Source organism: Equus asinus, chromosome 25 (genome assembly GCF_041296235.1).
Source record: "Equus asinus isolate D_3611 breed Donkey chromosome 25, EquAss-T2T_v2, whole genome shotgun sequence".
NCBI classification, from domain to species: Eukaryota; Metazoa; Chordata; class Mammalia; order Perissodactyla; family Equidae; genus Equus; species Equus asinus.
Genome location: NC_091814.1, coordinates 32,408,625 through 32,421,675, shown reverse-complemented (window position 1 = coordinate 32,421,675; position 13,051 = coordinate 32,408,625). Strand labels below are relative to the sequence as shown.

The 13,051-nt window shown below is 34.5% G+C and overlaps 1 protein-coding gene across 4 annotated transcripts in view; it reads right to left on the bottom strand.

Moving 5' to 3' along the window:
• Positions 1–1,146: 1,146 nt before the first annotated feature.
• The window catches only part of SYT14 (synaptotagmin 14), a 246,837-nt gene continuing 234,932 nt past the window's right edge, over positions 1,147–13,051 (bottom strand). For 3 of the 4 annotated variants that reach the window (XM_070497485.1, XM_070497487.1, XM_070497486.1), the window contains one exon: positions 1,151–11,986. In XM_070497485.1, coding sequence (XP_070353586.1) covers positions 11,673–11,986 — 314 coding nt within the window. In that variant the 3' untranslated portion in view covers positions 1,151–11,672. Of the gene's footprint in view, positions 11,987–13,051 lie in introns of all 4 variants that reach the window. The other variant, XM_070497484.1, reaches the window with a different exon arrangement.

The window sequence follows — 13,051 nt, the reverse complement described above, 5'->3', positions numbered from 1 at the left end:
ATCTTTGCTCCATTCCCTTCAGTCTCTGCTTGAAAACCATTTATTTCTTGACCAAGCTTGCTGCTTTCTCATAGTATCTTTTAGCAAAAAATCTCTCAAATACACTGTCCTCTCGCTCTTTCCATCCATTTCCCCTAAACTATTGGTTCAGGAGTTACATGGACCCTCTTCCAAGTATAACAGGCAACTGTTTTAGCAAATGTTTTGCCAAATGTTTTGCCACTGCATAATGTGGGTTACAGTTTCTCAGCCTGCTGTATCTGTTTCCCCACTGCTGGCTGCTCGGCTAAGTCAATGTAACACATTGCAGGTTTTCATTCTCACAGAATCGCACCGGAAGGTCTCAATATTTGTTTCTGTTTCAATCTTTTGCAGTAACAAATGGACTCTAAAACGTGTAATGGTTCAAAGACAATAGAAGTTTTTGTTCTCACTTATGTTAACATTCCAAAGCAAATAAATCCGGTTTTTTCTGTGAGGTGACTCAGTGACCCAGAACTTTCCAACTTGTGGCTCTGCCATTGCCTTGGCTTTCATTTTCCTCCCTACGCAGACAATGGAAGGTGAAGCAAGGCATGAAGGCGTATTTGTTTTTAAAGAGCCTCCCGGAAATTGGTGCACAACATCTCCGCTCAAATCCCATTAGCTAGAACTGTCATATGGCCATATCTAATCTCAAAGGACGCTGATAAACATAAGCTAGCCAGGTGACCAAGAAAAAGAGAAAAACATGGATTTTGGTGAAGAGTGGGCAGCTGCTACCACATATTAAAAGTATTGTTTGGAAAACTTTCCCTTAGATATATTTTCCTTATGCTAACAGAGAATATGCTTTCATTTTTTTCTTATTAATAAGTTTAGGAAATCCTTATATAAATTGTCCCCATTTATTTGGCGTTTTATTATGTAGAAGCATTTTTTATGTATTATTATACTATCATAATTCATTATAAAATACTAATCAAAATATTTTACATATTTTACTGAGACCTTTTATTTTTAAATTGGGGATGATTTTATTTTCAAATGGGAAACATCATGGAATATCTTGATAATCTATGGAAAGAAAAGTTGACTTTATTATTTTGCCTACTGGAGATCAAAGGAGTTACAATCAATCAATTTTTAATTAAAACATAATCTTAAGTATATAACAAGGTATGATGATTAAATTCCTGAATCCCTAACGATAAAAAAACCTATAATTTCATGATTTGGTAGTTAGAATGCAGATGTGCCCATGTTCTGCTGAAATTTCACTTTTTATCAACAGCAATTCTGTGAAAGACAATAAGCCATGACCCAGGGCTGGCCCCGTGGCTGAGTGGTTAAGTTCGCGCGCTCCGCTGCAGGCGGCCCAGTGTTTCGTTGGTTCGAATCCTGGGCACAGACTTGGCACTGCTCATCAGACCATGCTGAGGCAGCGTCCCACATGCCACAACTAGAAGGACCCACAACGAAGAATATACAACTATGTACCAGGGGGCTTTGGAGAGAAAAAATAAAATCCTTAAAAAAAAAAAAAAAAAAAGCCATGAGCCAGATGAAATATTTTTTCTTTTTTTGGAGTAAATTCATAAGCAAGTCTATTATTTTTGCTTCTTCATCTTTAAATGTCTTAATAATGGAAGCCCAAGACGTGTGAGGAGGGCAGAATCCAGCAGCAAGTACTGGGAAGGGACACGAACTCTTTAAACTTAGCTGGAGATGAAATTCAGCAGAAGTGTTTTATGTTTTCATTGTGTTTCAGTAGCGACAACTCTTACAAAACAAAACAAAATTAAACCAGACCAATTGGGCACGGGTGTTCTGCTCTTAAAAAAGTTAACTAAAAACGCTTCTGGTTAATTTATGGAACTAAGGATTCAAAGATGATCAGAGATTATATAATGTAGCAACTTCAATTTCTGTCAATTTTAGAGCTCCAAAGTTTAAATTCCTTTTAATATGGAAAAGAGTACTTGTTAAGTCTGCTTTTATAATCTTTGTTGCTGGAAATAAAATGGACAAGAGAATGAAATATGAAACATATCTAAACCCAAGGTCTTTGGGAAACAACAAACATCTAATAAAAAAGAATTAAAAATTAACAAACTACTATTGCCAAATAGAAAATGATTTTGTTAGACAGAATGACAACACCAATATAAATTATGATGAATTCACATTAAACAAAAGAGTAAGCTAGGTAATAGTGTATACATATGCATATTCCAGCTAAAGATATGAAGATCACTTTAAAGCTAGTTAGTTTCATTCTTGATTTATTTATGAACTTTAAAGGAGATTCTTTTAAAATGTTTAACTTTGTCTGTAGTTTATCTTCTTTGGAGGTCAGATTTGACTTAGAATTAAAGAAAATAACATGACCCAAACATTTTGATAGCAATATTTTATAGCACATTTAAAGGAGATTTCTTTCAAACTTGAGATCTTAATAACATTAACATATATCCACTTGATATTTGCTTATGCCATTGCCATAATTTTATTTTGTGTAACAGTCATATTAACACTTATTTGTCAATGATAAGAATCAGGGCTTATTTTTGCTTATCATCATCAGAGAAGTCAGATGCTTACCCATTTCAAGTAAGTACTAAAATGTGAAGACATTTCTCACAGAGAGGTGAAGAAAAGTAACTTTCAACCCACACAAATATTTATTCTCTGGAAAATTGAACTGCCATTAAAATTTCCTTGGACTAATAATTTTAACAGTTTTTACATAGTTTACACAGAGGTCAGTAATTTCTTTATGTAATACAGTTATACAAAAGGAAAAAGGCACCGAGACAATCGGTGTACAGATAGTAGAAAAGTAGATATGAGAATAAAATGCAATGTATAGCACATTTTCAATTACATGAAAATGATTAGATATACTCTCATTCCATAAAATGGGTTGTTTCACACACACATATCTGTTTATATTTTTGACCAAAAATGCAAAATTAATGTGACAATAATACAACACTGTTGATAACCATACAGACACTCGTATATATTAATAAGATCCATTAATGGCGTAGAGTCACTACAAAGTATGTTGGAGACAACTGAAGACCAAGGGAAATGCTAATCAGCAGTGCATTTCTTCAAGTTGTTTAATAGAGTTTTGCTCACAGAGCATTTAAACTTCATCACACTGTTATATCCATTATTAGAAAAATAAGTAAGAAAGCTCTGTAGAAACTATACTATTAAGGAAGCTTCTTGACTCAAAAAAATGAAAGAAGTAGGAAGGAAGGAAGGGAGGAGGAAGGAAAGAAGCAAAGTGAGGGAATATTGAATAAAAGATTCCACTAATTGAGTTTTCCATAAAAATTACATTATTTTGAGAAATAAAACACAATGCAAGAGTACTGAGCAGTGATGAACATCATGAGCTTTAGAAAAAGAATAGATCCCAAATTTATCAAGACCCTTAAAACTCACATAATAACTGTTATTCATCAAGACTAATTGAACTGAAAAGTAACATTGATATACTTCTTATTTCAAAATTCTAGTAAAAATCTAGCTAAAGTTTGGCTGTCCCTTCTACGACAGCTTTAAAGATTCCTCAAAATTGTTGCCACTATATTATTTTCACCACAAAAACAAAAGTCATCTCAATAAAATTATGCAGAAATATTATAAATTAATTTTCTAACATAAGCTACTACTGGAAATTTTGTCTTATTCAATTTAAAGTAACATTTATAATTTCGAAATACTGTCCGAAATACCATTATTTTCTAGCTCTGCTTCACAAAATTGTTTAAATATATTTAAATACTAAGAGAAATAATATATATGCAAAAGCTAACCTGGTCTCCCCTCACAAAACAAACGTGACATAATCATAGAATGTTGTAAATATTCTCAATACTTATCCAAAAAGACTGCCCAAACTAAAACAAGCACCATCTCCCCCCACGCTCCCCCAAAGCCTTCCTATGACTCTATGGTATTTACTTCAGTTTTCCTGTTTTTATGAAATTGCACAGTTAAGTCAACATTTGAAATTTTTAAAACCAGGGTTTTTTAAAGTCTTTCTCACAAAATTCAAAATCAAAGAATGTGCAAGCTAGAGGGGAAAGCAGACCAGAGGAGAGACTCTAGGACGTAACGACCTAAAATCTCATTTCCAGGAAGTTGGCTTCTACTCCATTATGACTGAAACCACATGTAGGTATCGAAGATGCCAGCCTCTACCAGGGCTTTAAGATATTCATCCTTTATGCTTTAGGGTGTTTTTTCTCCTATTGGTGCTTAGGTGTGACCTTCATCAATATTAATGGGGCTCATGAAGAGGAATCACTGGTGAGGACCCACCTGAGGGTATAAAAGTTTTGGTTGTTACTGAAAAGAATACCGTCTGAAGGGGGAGAGCACACTCAGAAACTGGCAGATGAGGTGTTGGTCAGAGGTGCGCAGCCATCCCCCTTCAGGTGGGAAAGGCAAGAGAAACGATAAATCTGAGATAAGGGAAAACTCCTGTTTTCTCATTAAACAAAATAGTCATGTTTACTATGAACTGCTTAGATTTATAGAAGCAAGCATTCTAGAAAAACCTGAATATACAAATAATTTCAGAAAATTATTTCTTCAGTGTATGATGGAGTATTATATTTCGTCTATTGGGCATCTTTTTAAACACAATACGTGTCACGTGAGAGATCACATGGTGAAGGAATACAACAGAAGGTGTTCAGGTTTTTCTTTTTAAAGTTGTCTTGAATATTTCAAAGACAAACTGAAATATCAAATAGTAATCAGAATAATAAAGAAAAGGGTGAAGAAGGGCCCTAAAATAATAGGACAATTTACAACACAGACTGTCAAATTGACATTGAAATAATGTCAAAAATCTTGAGACCTATTGTCACAGTAGTGACTTTGTTCTCATAATTAATTATTTAGAAACTTTTATGTACTAAGGGGCTGAAATTTTACAATAAAATTCAGCCAAACTTTTGTTAGATTAATAATCAAGTTTCCTTCTCTGCTTCCAACCCATACAACATGACATTAGGGTACTTGACGCTATTCCAGGTATGTGGACAACGATGACAACAATCACAAGAGGCACAACACACCTCCAAGGACAAAGAAGATCATGCTTCGTTCTCTCTCTGGTCTCTGAGGAAACCTATATGGTCCTCCCTACTGTTCAGTCCATGAGATTAAGAGAAAAAAGTCAGAGCATCAGTTTTCAATAGCTATTATTCAGCTTTGAAGAACTGTGGTATCTAGTGTGAATGTATACAAATAGGAGTCGGGGGAAAAGGCTGGGAGGAAGAAAGAAGGAACATTTTTAAAAAAGATACAAAGTTGTCTAAATGGGGAGAGAAAAGATTCTTACATTCATTTTTTATAATGGACTAATAATTCCAGTCTATCTAACTCTCTCAAGTTAATATTATATTAACCAGATTTCAAACTATAACCAGAGCAAACACAATGATACAGCAGCAGTCACAAAACAGCCTAATTCCATAACCCTATTATTTCAGATATTCAAATAACCTCACTTTTCAGTGGGTCAATCACAGATCTTTGCTTGGGAAAAAATTTCAAAATATATTCATGCAAAATATTACGCCAGAGAAGGAGGTAAGGCTACGTTTTAAGTGGGGGAAAATAGAAACTTACATGTATCTTATCCACAGCATTTATTTTTAGAGAAAGAGGAGGACCTGAGGCTGCTGTATTAACTTGCTATTTGAAATAAAAGGCCCTAAGAAAGGGCAAAGCAATTAAAGAAATGGAGGTTAGAGCAGAGGTAACAGATTCACTGCTGTCCCTAGTGAAGATCCAGGAGTGTGGTTCATCTGATGGGCGTGATGACAACGAAGCCATTCAAGATGACGAGAAAAGGCAAGAAAGATTACTATACACAAGCATGAAAAACACCACCACCAATGGCTGCTACCAGACATTTACTTCAAGGTTAGTCTTATTTCATTTAGAATACTGACAGGGATACACCAGATAAATATGTTTGTCTTATAGCTATCATTGTAAAGATAGCTTGGAAATATGTGAACGAATATTTGAATCCAAAGGAATTTCCAGCAATCATAAAGCCAACAAAATAGAATTTATTTATTACACCAAGGAATACTTTGCAAAAGTTATGTTGAATGAGAATGGACAGGAACTCATCACTAAATATTACTTTTAATTTTTCATTAAATATCTTTCTTTTTAAGGATGCACAAGTAAAAGATCAATAGCACTAATCCTAGTCTTAATCTCGCTCTTATTTATCACTAGCACACTTAAAGATCTAATCTATGGGCACTGAAATATTGCAATCAATAATTCTATATAATGAGCTTAAATATTCTATACTAATGTATCTTGGACAGAATTTCCTGGGGAGCTTAATAAAATGTAGATTCGTGGGCTCCACCCCAGACCAAATGAAAGAGATCTCTGGAGGTAGGGCTTTGGAATACAAATTAAGTGCTCAAAATAATTCTTAAACATGCTATAGTTTGGGAACCGCTCTTTTAAATTTTGCCCTTGGAGAGAAATGTTTCCTGATGGGAGTCTAATCTATATTTGTTCTTTAAGATCCAACTCAGGGGTTATCTTCTCCAGGAAGATTTTTCTGAACTCCATGTTGTTCTCCTTCACTAAACTGATGCAAGCTCCATGAGGGCAAAGACTTTGTCTATCCAATTTATTATCTCTGCATCTGTAGCACTTAGAACAACACATGGCACATGGTAAGTACTCTTACAAACATATATGAAATGAAAGAATAAATAAATCCACGCATAAGACAAGATTCATAAAAATTGAGACTTATATAATGGTATTATTGATTTCTTCCGTAGGAAATTTAATTCAATTCAATGTTTACGGTATGCCTGCAATGAGCAAGGGGCACATAAAGGTAATAAGACAAGGCATTAACTACTACCAAGGGAGAAAGAGAAACATATATAATAAAACTAGCTGTAATCTGGTTAAACTTTAACAAACAGTATAGAAGAAACACAAATAAATTGCCATGAAAGCACAGAGGAAGAGAAGAGACTTGCCTCTCACCATTGATACGGGGAATTATATCAGCGAATCCTAATGTATCCTAATGGATACAGGCTATCCACTTCATAGGGTAGAAAGGTGATCATATACAACTAAAATATCTTGGATTCCCAAAAGTGGACAAGGAGCAGAACAAACCGATTAACACACTTTCAGAATATAAGTAAGTATGGGCTAAAGTGGCTAAGTAAATTAATCCCCAAGTCTTTGAAAATCAAAGTCAACTACAAAGTACGGCACAAAAGTACCATTTGTGTCATGAAGACAAACACATCTGATCTTCTTTCCTTCTTTGTCATTATTTCTCTTTCCCAAGCTCTGCTTGTTTTTTCCCTTTCTTTATCTAGTTCGGCCATTCAATTAAGGTAGGTGGGATTATTGACAAATATAATGTTGTTTTGACTGTTTTTCTTGCAACCAGTAAAGAGGGACGCAGCTGTAACATGCATGGCATAGGTTTTAGAGTAATTTATAGCTGGGTTCTAATCCCAGTTCTTCCACTTCCTTCCTGGATGACCTTGGGCAAGTCTGCTTAGCTTCTATGCTGCAATTTCTTCATCTACAAAATGTGATAATATTACTTACCTCACAGTGTTGTGAGCATCACACAAAATGGTAAATTATCGTACCAGGGCTTAGTAAATTATAGCAGTTACCATCCTCATTATTATACATTTTGGTAGGCACAGATGATGTTTTTGAGTTAACTGAAAAAAATTCTTGGTAGTGTGTTTAACCTTGGCTCAATATAGAGTTTGGTTGGTGGTGATGATACTGACGGCTACCTCTAGTGGAGGTCACAGGTGACCTGGGGATGGTGCATGGGGAAGAAAAGAAATTAAAACTTTTGAATAATAACTATCTATGTGAAATAACTATCAATGAGAAAAATTGCTATGAATTGACTATCTAGTCTATGCAGGCAAGTGGCAATTTTATGCAAGTGGATTTGTATAATTTCAACTCATATCCAGATAGAGACCATGAGACAAATTTGTTGGTGACTACTGTTCTTACTTTATCTAAAATTTATGCCTTCAAATAGCCTATCTCTCAGTTCACTTGAAAAACTATGATATCACTTGGTCTCCATCTTCATCTTGAAGAACAGCCTCAATTCTATAACCTCCTCCCCATTGGTGCTATCGTACTTTGTAATCATTGATTACGCTTCTGATTCACTTGATAAGTGACATGAAAATGATGACGGTATCAAGAAAACAATTTAACATATAGCCCTGAGCATCTGCACGAAGCTGGATGAAACAGCCCTACCAGACCCTACACTTAAACATGTATATATTAATAATGGGTAGTTTAGAAATTTTCTCATTGGTTTCTCTCGTTTTAAATTGTGGTCCAATTTATTATTTCTGTCATTAAATACATTATTGAGAATTTACTGAATGCATAGTAAGAAAATATGCAAATGGATTTCACACAAACTGTGGACACAGTATAGAAGACACAAAACTATAGAAGAAAGCTTCTGAAAGGTAAGAAGATATTATACTAAACAAATTCTTTACAGATTTGAAATACACTTTGTTTCTCGGGCAGTAATAAACAACTACATTTTGCAGCTCATTTGGGAGACAAATAAAGCCAGTAATTCCAGGCTCAGGAGCTCCCATGAATGCCAGTCAATTGCCATATTTGGACTATCTCATTTTATTATAAAACTTAGGGGATTTTAAGAGCACAATAAGAAAGTGGGTTGTCTTTCTCAAGTTTCTGAGGCAACACCTGCTGCCCACCATGGGCCCCTATTTGATATAATTACTGAGATATAAGATTTTGCCTTTAAGCTTTCATGCAAATTCAAGCTCACAAAAGAGCAGTAGTACTGTCTTGTACATTAGATTCAGTCGAGTGAAGTGGGTCTCTGGAGCCCTATTTAATCTTGTTCTAAAAGAACAGACAAATTTTAGGGAGCAATTACTCTAAATTGTGTCAATCCACAAAATAAAAAGATACATATTTTGCTGTGTATGGAGGAGAATGGTAGCAAATAGCACCCAAAACCAAATATAATCTCTAGTAAATATACAGAGGAGAAAAGTAATGCAGAAACTTGATAAACGCTTTTCTATTTAGTTATCTGAAAAAACCAGGACACCTTCACCTTTATATACACACAAATACACACAATACACATTGGGCTGTGTGTGTCGGTATGTGTGTGTATACAGATACACATACACATAATTCATAATCTTTGAGGACTTGGCAGCTGGGGTGGAGGTAGGGTCCTTCCTGAAATGTTTTTTAAATCGCTGATTAATTTTAGGCCATATTGGATTTAACACTTATATCAGATAAACCATTAAGGATATATCAAAGCACACACACAATTCTGGGCATAGTCTGAAGAAAGATGTAACAAACAACAAATAACAGCTAGTTTTCCTCACTGAAGGAGAAAGCACCAACCCAGTCTTATAATGTGTTTGATTAGGTTTTGTTACAGCTACAAATAAGACTGATAATTCTTTTTATTAGGAAGATCCCAGCTGTTAGCAATGCAGTCCGTTGTTTCAAAGCCAGAAAAGCTACTTGTAGCATCAAATGCGTAAATCCAATTTCTCAGTAAGATCTACACCCTCCCTTCAAGTCTTTTTCCATACTGTTGCTGAAAATACTTACATGAGATATTTGACCATTTGATTCATGTTCTAACTTAATAACCCAACTCATTTATAAAAAGCCCTGGGAAAAGCTCATTAATGTAACAATAAGAGAACAGATTCTTTCCTTTAACGTAACTCTAGAAACATAGATTCTTGACCCTCAAGTCACCCAAGAGAGCATTTATATTTTGTCTTATAATTCATGTGTATGAATGCATAGAGCTGCCACTTTTTAAACCAAAAAATATTAGGAGTTCACTGTCTTTTTGGATTTCTTTTAAGGCCTTTCAGTACAGCCAAGCTGAAGTAATAATATCTATGCATGGTTTTGTTATTATGGTAATAACAAGTCCTAGCTTTTCTAGCATACAATAATCTATAGTACTTAGTTGGGACTAGGAACGATGATATAATGCTTTTTAGTAATTGGTAAATAGTATGTTTTTGTCTAGTTTAACTAGACATTAGAAAGAGAAAAAAATACTTTTATATATACAAAACATATTCTATTTAATAAAGTATATGCATAAAATTATATATTGGGTAAGAAGCAAAATTAAAAAGAAGACAGCTTATAATTTTCCTGATTAATCAGAGTTCCTAAATATAAAAAGAAAAATGAAAATGCCTTGCCATTTTAAAAAATTAGCACATTATACAACTTTTATATACTTCAGAGGAAATAAAGATCTTGTGACACTGTTCTGAGGAATCTTTACATTTATAAAAATCGAAGGCCTAATTTTGCAAATACAACTTTCAAGCTGTATGAGCAAATTTAACTTACATGAAAGGCACAGGATGACATCACGTTGAAGAACGTTATCTGTAAATTTCATAAAATCTAGTCACAAGTCACTAGAAACTTCATAAGGAATCTCAAAACTGTTTTGAACATGACGTTCTGATTCAAACTGAGCACTGGAGAGTCTTTATATCACAAATACAAATCGAAGTGAGAGTGAAGAGAGAGAACAGTTTCTTATTTGAATGCTACCTGCTCTATGCAGTGTTGGTTACTAAATACTCAGAGCAGATAATTAAAATAGTCTTTAACTTGAATTGTTTTCAATTTTCAACAGCTTATCTACTATATTTTTTAGTTTGTAAAAAATGTATTTTCACATGACTACAATTTCAAACAGTCAATCATTGAAAGGAATTTTAAAGTAAAGTCCTGCTCTATTAGCTTCCTACATTGGAATACAAGAATACAGGAAGTGCTTTCAACAGAAAGTTACAGAGTTCTACAGTACAACCTGTCTAAAAGACTTGCAAAGGACCAGTCCAGCGACTTGGTCTCTTTGGATCAGGCAAAAGCAGAGGCAAATGAAGAAATGAGCTTTTTAAAAAATAACATATAAAAAAAATTCTTGTATGAAAATGAATACTTGCTTGCACTTAGATTTAGTGCTGAGAAGAACTGAGGCACAATGAAATAAGTGCATGCGGGGAAAATATCTGAAATAAAACAATTTTCAATGTGATGGAAACCCTTCACCTTTAGATATGACTTATGATGGAGCTGGAGAACTACTTTCCCATATTAGAGAACATCACAAACACCGGGGACGAGCCAGTCAGAAGAGGTTTTATGGAGAACGTGTAGGGTGACACTAAAATAGTGCTGCAACTAAAAATTCTGATTTTTAAAAAATCATTCAGAATTTTGGTTTTTCATGAAATTATTGGCTCTTTTGCTAAAGTAAAATTAACTTCAAACCAAAAGCATGTTCTGAAAGCTCTGGAGGACTGTTTTGTTCCACAAGGACGATACACGTTTCTCCTTTTCCCAAACAAGCTCTACCAGAGACACTTTTTTCCTTCATTTATGTCAGTTTAGATGTTCCTTCCACAGAATTTAAAGCATTTTGGTAGAATGTTGAAGACGATTCTTCAAAGAACAGCTCTTGTAACGGTGACTAGGTAAAAAGAATAGTGCTGTGATCAGAAATAATGCTGCCTTGGACGGTAATCGCTCCTTTATCCTATCCATCATGACTCTAGTAACGCATGCCATCTACATACTTGCTGTCCTTTTGACTCTTTCATTTCAGTCCAGTGATTGAGTTCCTCTTCTCCAGAGCTGTTCAGACCTAAAGAAATCCAGCCTATCATCTCTTTTCTTTTCATGCTGCGTTTGTTATACACAGACAGTATGAGAGTCACATCAGAAAGTTGAAATAGGGCCACTTGAAAAACAAAAGTTTCCTTGTATACTGGATTTGGCTGCCCTCTGCGGATCGATGTCTTGCATTTGGACATCTCTTGACCCATGGAATTCAGCAGAGTTAATTTAACATATGTATCTACAGGAAAAAAACAACAACATACCACAAACATCATTTGAAACAAACTCAAAACATCTTTCTTGTAACATTTGCTGCAAAGATTAAGTATTTATACTCTATAAGGATATGGTGTATACCACGTTTAATGGAAATTCAACTAATTCCATTTTGATGTAGATGCTTATAAAATGTGACAAGTAAAGAGAATGCTAAGCAGGCAGGTAATCTTTTGGGGGTAGTAACATCTTGACCTCACTATTTCTACATTACAGTTAGAATTTAAAGGTATACCTCATAATCCTTCCTCCACCCTCCCACCCCCATCCTTGACCTCCCACTTCCCCCCAACCCCCGCCCATCCCCGTCCCCATTTAGCTTCACTAAGCAGGACGTCATAGCATTAATAAACACTTAGCAAGCTCAGTTAGCCACAACACTGTAAAGCATTCCACTGTGTTTTTAGAGAATAAGAATAAACAAACAAATAGAAATGAAGGCAAATGGTAAAGAGGAAAAGAAGAAGACAAGAATGCAAAGATGACATCAAAACAGCTTAGGATGAAATGTCAAAAAAATCTCTGCATGGATGTGGTTTTTAAATATATTTTTAAAATGTTTAAGGGCCAAAATGAAGCCAAATGCATTTAAGGGCTCAGAGTTTAGCAAATCAAGTAAAACTTTCTCCTGGTTTCATGCAAGAGTACATTTAATGTGCTTTTTGGATAGTTAAAATAAATGCTGCAGGATTCCTTTTTGGCACAATTTAATGTGAAATTTTAAGTATGGTATCAACTATTTTCATGAATTATAAAAAAATTGATGTGATGTTTAGTGTACGAAGTGAAACGTAACAGTTCGTTGCCTGATTACTTGGGAGATAAACCCTCTCTTCAAACAACTGTGTTTTCAAGCTCTTTAGACTCATGCAAATGGTCTTCAGCATGTTTGATCCATCATGTGTACTTCATATCAAAATTTCAATTAAATTGTCATGAAAATTGCAATATTTCTCATAAAACATCTAATTCTGTTGTATGAATCAAAATACAATGAATGAAAAAATAAAACCTTGAATTTAAAAAA